Source organism: Dama dama, chromosome 19 (genome assembly GCF_033118175.1).
Source record: "Dama dama isolate Ldn47 chromosome 19, ASM3311817v1, whole genome shotgun sequence".
Classification (NCBI taxonomy): Eukaryota; Metazoa; Chordata; class Mammalia; order Artiodactyla; family Cervidae; genus Dama; species Dama dama.
The window spans coordinates 35,381,536-35,388,669 of record NC_083699.1 but is presented as its reverse complement, the minus strand read 5'-3'; the positions used below and the strand labels follow the sequence as shown (position 1 = coordinate 35,388,669).

The following is a 7,134-nucleotide window of genomic DNA, read 5'->3' as shown; positions in this document are numbered from 1 at the left end:
AAACCTCATGACGAAAGAGTGATATGAACATGTTAATTAATATTCTTTAGTTAATTAAATCATGTAATTTATGCTTTATCTTTAGGAATTTTCCATTTAACAATAATCAGGACAATTTTAACAAGTATGTTTCTCTCACTCAACCACAATGACTGAGTAATAATTCTCCATTTCACATTCAGTACTGTAGCTTGGAAGTGCAGTAATGGGTACAGTTGCTACTACATTTACCATCTGACCATATGGTATAACATACATCTGCCAAGGAGTAAAGACATCCCATTACAATAACAAACAATACAGGCACAGTCTTAAGGCAGATCAAAACATTAGTCAGATATCATCTTTCTTTTAATTTATCCAAGTATTACCATGGAGTATGTATATAAGTATATATATATCTCCTATATTCAAGGCACTCATTTTGACACTGAACACTCAGAGATGAATGCTACTGAGTGTTCTGGCCTGGAGCAGCACACAGTCTGGCAGGGGAGGTCATGGAGGCAAACATTATCATATATGATGTCATAAGCATAATAGAAGTGTATATAAGCTGTCACAGAAGTATAGAAGGAGAAATATACCTGGTGGAATGCAAGGAATGAGGTCAGGAGCTTATCACAGAGAAGATGGTCTCTGAGTTGAGCATGGAGGTTTTGGGTAGGAAATAACAGTGAAGTGGTTAAGAGAATAGAGTCTGTTGCCAGACTGCACACATGCTGTCGCTTCAATTTTGTCTGACTATTGGCAACCCTATGAACTGTACTCTGCCAGGCTCCTCTGTCCATGAGATTCTCCAGACAAGAATATCGGAGTGGGTTGCCATGCCCTCCTCCAGGGGACCTTCCCAACCCAGGGATCAAACCCACATCTCTTATGTCACCCATATTAGTAGGCGGGTTCTTTACCACCAGTGCCACCTGTCTGGGTTTAGATCTCAGCTTTACTACTTATCAGCTGAAGAACATCTGGCATGTTACTCAACCTCTCTGTGCTCATTTCTTCCTTGGTAGAATGGGTATAATCTTTGCACACACTTCATAGGGTTGAAGAAAATGGCAACCCACTCCAGTATTCTTGCCTAGAGAATCCTGTGGACGGAGGAGCCTGATGGGCTGCTGTCCATGGGGTTGCACAGAGTTGGACATGACTGAAGTGACTTAGCATGCATGCATGCGTAGGGTTGAAGTGAGGATTATGTGACTTAGGCGGTGTGTGGTTTTAACACAGTGCCCGGTATACGGAAAGCCCTCAGTCAGTCTTAGGCTGCTACCAAGAGATAGCAGAATGAGAGATGGCAGGCTTGGGTTGTTAAAACAAATATGAGGTGCATTTGTGTGGAAGGGGGTGGAAGATTGCAAGGTTAGTGGACAGAATACGGTGTGGTATGCCACACCAAAGGGGCTCACATTTATGGAGCCCAATGAGAACGTTAAGGATGAAATTCAGATTTGTGTTACAGCAAGAGAAGTCTGAAACAGTAGGGAAAGAGTAGAGGCCAGAACTTGAGTTAAGAGGCTACTGATGAGAAGAAATATAATAGAGGCTTGGCTATAGAAGGATAGAAGATAGAGTGCAGATTCAAAATTATTTAGGAGGTGAAACTGATGAAGTTTGGTGAGCAATTAGATTAGTGGGGTGAAGTAGGAGGAGTCGTGAATGACTTAAATTTCTGACTTAGCTGATCTGAGAAAAAGACAGGAGAAAAAGATTTGTGGATAAGGTTTTGGATCTGTCAAGATTGACAGGCTGGTGAAGTAACCAAAATTAGTGTGCAGGCCTGCCACTCAGGACCTAGAAGTCAAGATTTAGGACTCCTGAAGATATAGATAATAGTTGACATTGTGGAACTGTGAGTGAGAGCATGACACAGCTCATATACAGGAAGAGATTCAGGGATAGTTCTGAAAAGCCTACCATTTAAGACCCAAAGAGAGCTGAGCCAGCAAAGGAGAGTGTCTCATAGCAAGGAGGAAACATAGTAAAAGGTGGAATCATGGAACATAATGGAGAGGAAATCTAAGGCGAAAGTGTTCAAAGGCAGTAGAAAGGTCAGGTAGAATGAGAAGAACTGTTTGCTGGAGGTGCTCTTGTTTAGTCGACAAGTCATATCCGACTCTTTTGTGACCCCATGGACTGTAGCCTTCCAGGCTCCTCTGTCCATAGGATTTTTCTGGCAAGAATATTGGACTGGGTTGCCATTTCCTTCTCCAGGGGATCTTCCTGACCCAGGAACTGAACCTGCGTCTCCTGCATTGGCATGTGGATTCTTTACTGCTGAACCACCAGGGACGCCCTTGCTGGAGCTGGCAGTCAGGAAAAAAGAGCTTAAGAAAATCCATGAACTGTTACCTTAGTGAAGTATAAGTTTGCGGAAAGAGAGACAGTGAACACTCTTCATTAAGACCCTAGATGTTACTTGATATTTCAGGTCAAATGCTAGGTGAATTCCTGGAAGGAGAACATCTATGGCTGTGGTCCAGCTTCAGGCTTGCTGCATTAGGTAGATCTGGTCTGTCATTACTGAATATTTTCCCAGGGCTTAGCAAGGAGTCTGGGACATTAATATGTGCACACTGAAGGCTGGTGAAAACAAATGAATGTATGCTTATTGGTAGCCAGGGATGGGTCTTGGCAGAGTCCTGGGAGCTCCTGATACACGGCTGCTCCAGGAAGTGTCAGGAGGCCCCCCGGAATAGCCAAAGAAGTTTTGATAAGAATTTCAAAGCCATGAAGTCATTGGGTTGATCTGGCAGCCTATGCTAGCATTAGGGGGGAAAAGGATGTTGGTGAGTACAGTGATAACAGGTGAGAATGATAACACTTCCACTCGGGTTGGTTCTGTACTGAAATACAGATTTTTTGGCTTCAGTCCCAGATGTGATTTTTTTAATGTTTGCTTTATTACCTGTTTTCTTATTTCCTTCCTTTGTGAAAGCGTCTCATCTCTTTAACTGGATAGTCAATTTTTTAAGGTCAGGGACCACTCCAAAGAATCTTTTGTACTCCCTGTAGCACTTGATCCCCAGCAGAAAATCCAGGTACCCTCAGACTCATTAGATTTATAACCAAGACTGTGTCAACCCTTGGTTAAAAAAAAAAAAAGTTCTTTATTTTCCAAACTTATCATAGGAAGGTTGAACTAAGCAGAGACCAAGCGGAAGGCACTGATATCCGCCACCAGAGTGGCATGAATGAGGCCCTGAAACCTCAATCCTCCTAGCATGGAACCCTAGGGCCATCCCACTGGTCTTCCTGTGGACACAGGTCTGGGAAGAGTCTGGGCCATTCTAAAGGGCATTCCGGCTCCCACATGGCTAGACCATGGTTTCCTCTGGTATGTCCACGTGGGGGACCCGATGCAGTCCAGATACTGGACTGGGATAAGAAAACACTTGGGGGTAGGAGGTGTTTTTACTATTTTCTCCACCTCCCCCCCGCCCCCCACCCCGCCTCGTCTTTTGGTATTGATGGGAAGGGGTGGTTTGGGTCGGATCTAGCGCGTCAGTCCTGGCCCTTCCAAGTGGTCCCCGGCTGCTCAAGTCTTCGGCCCCGGCTCTTCCCCTCCTCGAGTCGGTGGAGACCCGGCCCGGCAGTCCGACGGCGTAAGGAGCGCGTAGGCAGCGTAGGTGGTGTCCCCTGGCCCCCCACACGCCGGGGGCCGCCGGGCGCGGCGGGAGGATGTCTGCGCGCGCGGTGCGTGCGTCGCCCCCTGCCCCGCCCGCCCCCGCCCCACCCGGGGGGACCCCCGCGCCCGGGGGAAGCCCCGCGCGGGGCGCCCGCCGCCCGCCCCAGTCCCTCCGCCTCCCGGAGGCCCGGGGCTGCCTCCTCGGGCCGCGCCGGGGCCGCCCCGCACTGCGCATGAGCGGGAGCCCGGCGAGCCCGTGAGAGGAGCCGCCGCCGCCGCCGCCGTCCATTCGCTGCGGAGCCGGAGGAGGAGGGGAGAGGCCTGGAGGACACCAACATGGTGAGGCACTGCGGCCGCCCGCCCCGCCGGCTGGGGGCCGGCGCAGCCGCGCACCCTCGCCCCGGCCGCCCTCCGCCCCGCGGCGACCCCGCCGCCCGGAGCTTCGGCCTGCGGCCTCCGTCCCGCTCCCCGGCGGGGCTCTCCTCCCTGCCTCTCCCTTCCTCCTTCGCCCCTTCCCGCCCGGGCGCCGCCGCTACGCGAGAGCCGAGGAGGCGGAGCGGAGCCGGGCCTAGTCGGGAGCCCCGGGGAGTTTGGGACGCGGGGAGCGGCCCCCGGTGCCCCTCGCTGGGCCCGACGCGGCGGGAGCAGGCGTTGGGGCGGGGGGGGAGGGGATGGGGCAACGGCCCGGTCCCTGCCCGGCCCCCACGCCGGCTCCATTGTGTCTGGCCGGGGACCGGGGTCTGGGGTTCCGGGTAGGAGGCTCCCCCCGCCCGGAGCCGGGGCTTCCCCCCTCCGCCCCGCCGGGGAGAAGGAAAGACTTTCCCGGCGCTCTTCTCCCTCCTCCGCTCCGGCTCCAGCACCCCTCAAGTCTCCAGGCAGTTTTGCTTGGGGCGGGGTAACAGCCCTCTTCTTTCTCCATCACCTCTCGCTACGTCCCGTGCTCTTGGAAAATGGGAGTTTCACTGGCCAGTTGGTGGAGGTTATATTTACCTCTTCTGAGAACATGGGAGACCGCTGAGCTGGGGGGACGTTGGGGGAGGGGGGAAGTACGGAAGTGCAACCTGTTCTCATTTCATAAAATTAGGAGAAACAGACTTGCTACCTTTTGAGCACGTATTTTGTTTCCTTGAGGTGGGAGGAGTAATTGCTTTATTATGCCAGTTAAGGACCATTTGTGATTTTTAAAAAACAGTTTGTCAAGTTAGTCCCCTCTGCTTTTTTGTTTGGAAAACGTCCTACAAGCTTCAAGACGTGGTGTTCAAGTTATTTGTTTACAGTTTGGTAATAATGTACCTGACTCTTGGACTTTTTGTTTTTCAGAAGCGATGTTGGCATTGTAGTCTGAGCATGAGTTGAATTCCATGCAGGTTACTGTATGAATAGACAGTAAAAGTGATATTATTGTCCTTTTGCTCATGGGGAACATAAAGGCCTCTTTGAGGAGGGTGTATGTGTCTTTGCTCCAGTGTCTTTGTTTTTGGTTGGTCTTATTTCTGCTGAATGACACTTAACTCGTCTCGGCTTCCAACTTAGCAGAATTTTGGTGTCGTGTATGAATATGTGGTTTAGTTTGCCATGTACTCAAGACCTAGGTTCTGCGGTAAGTTCAATGAAAGCTGACCATTTGTATTTGTAAGAAAACTTTGCCATAAACTACTGGTTAACGTTTAGACTGATATTACAGTGTTCAAAGATCCAGCAGGGCGGCTAAACAGTTTCCAATTTCTTAAGTATTTTGACGGTCATAGATGTTACTCCTAAAGTTTCCAGACGCTTGGCTTGTAAGAGTAAGCTTGAAGTAATGAAATGTAATTCCCTGGTAAACACTAAGTGAGCCCATCGAAATGCGTTCTGTTCATAATAGCCTCCAATCACCATTATCTTCTGGAATCCAAGGTGTTGATAATACTCATTACCTGTTCATGAATTCAGGATTCACCTGATTCAAATGAGAGTTCACCTTGTATTGGGACGCGTAAGCTTTTGTCCTTTTATTGCTATTGAATTAGCTAGTTTTGGAACTTAGCCATAACTCATTTAATTACACTAGTAATGGGAAGATATTACTAATTTAAAACACTTTTTTTGTGGCTGAACTCAGATCATGTCACCAGAAGTGTCTTGGTATGCTTTTGTTAGTTTGGAAGCTAAATCACCACGGGCCCTAAAAGAATTAAGGCCATAAGAATTTTCTAGTTTTTCATTGTAAATTTATTTTACTTACAGTTACTTCTTGATACAATTTTGGGGCTAATGTTTCTCGGTGTAACGCAGTCCATTTCTAGAGCACATGGTATTATTGTCATTCTTGGGATTTGGGGTCAGACTTAAATGATGGAATATCTGAATTTTTTTTTAAAATATCTTATTTTGTATAAGAAACATGTTCATTTAACCTACCTGACACCCACATAGAAAGGTCAAAAATAGCTCCAAAACTAGACAATATTTTGTTACTCCTGAAAGTCCTTTTCAAAAAAGTGTTTGACTTCTGGTTTGTTTTCTTATTTGTAAGAGACAGGATTTGATAAAGGTACATTCAGCTAAAATTTTTGATTTTAATGATTTTTCTTAGATGTGTGAGAAGTTGTAAACTGTGTGACCTACTAGATTTTTATAGACTCACAGCATCATGAAATTTTTAGACCTGAAATATATCTTCAGAGATCATCTAATTGACTCTTCTTCCCTTTTACAGAAGAAGAAATTGAGGATCAAAGAGGTTTTGAGGTTCAGGTTTGCAAAATTGTTAATTGCAGAACTGAAACTAATTTTTCCTGGTTTTACTATTTTCCCCAGTACCTGTGGTACATACAGTCTTAGCTCACATGAAATCTAGCGAAATGGTTGAAAATTGATTTGAAGTTAATTTATTCATTTAAACAGAGGAAAACCCAAGTGTTATTAATGAAAATGTTAAATAACAAAATTCAGATGAGTGGTTAGTGCTGTTAATTTACTATGTTTTTAATTTTTTTTTTAAATGTGTGGACTTTGAAATTTAAGATTATATTTTCAACAAATGTCAGAGTTTGTAAGTGTAGATTAATGTAGGCCTGTTCAAGGTTGTCTTCCTTTTGTTTCACATTGTTTTGCATATACATAAGTAGATTAAGGGAGGGCCTTAATTAATTTTAATAATTATTTCTTAAATGCCTACTGTATGCCAGGCAGTATTCTGGGCACTGGGGATGTGGATATACACACACAGACAGACAAACACATATATGTATATATATGTGTACACACACACACATATACATATATATATATATTTTTTTTTTTTCCCCCGCCTTGAGATAAAAATCCCTGCCCTGGTGAGGGTTGCATTTTTACTAGGGAGAGAGAAATAATAAGCATAGTATATATTTTTTCTTCCTTACTGTGTTAGAAAATGTTAAGTGCTTTGGGAGAAAAGTAGTGTTGGGTGGGGGGAATTGGGAGTGCAGGGGTACAGTAGAATTGGGGGTGCAAAACGATGTTTGCACCACTGATGAAGTAGA

General features: G+C 46.1%; 1 protein-coding gene across 1 annotated transcript in view; it reads left to right on the top strand.

Annotated features, from left to right (window-relative positions):
- Nucleotides 1-3,852: 3,852 nt before the first annotated feature.
- Nucleotides 3,853-7,134, top strand: part of DCUN1D1 (defective in cullin neddylation 1 domain containing 1) — a 30,189-nt gene continuing 26,907 nt past the window's right edge. Inside the window, exon 1 of the mRNA XM_061166657.1 lies at nucleotides 3,853-3,970. Coding sequence (XP_061022640.1) covers nucleotides 3,968-3,970 — 3 coding nt within the window. The 5' untranslated portion in view covers nucleotides 3,853-3,967. The remainder of the gene's footprint in view (nucleotides 3,971-7,134) is intronic.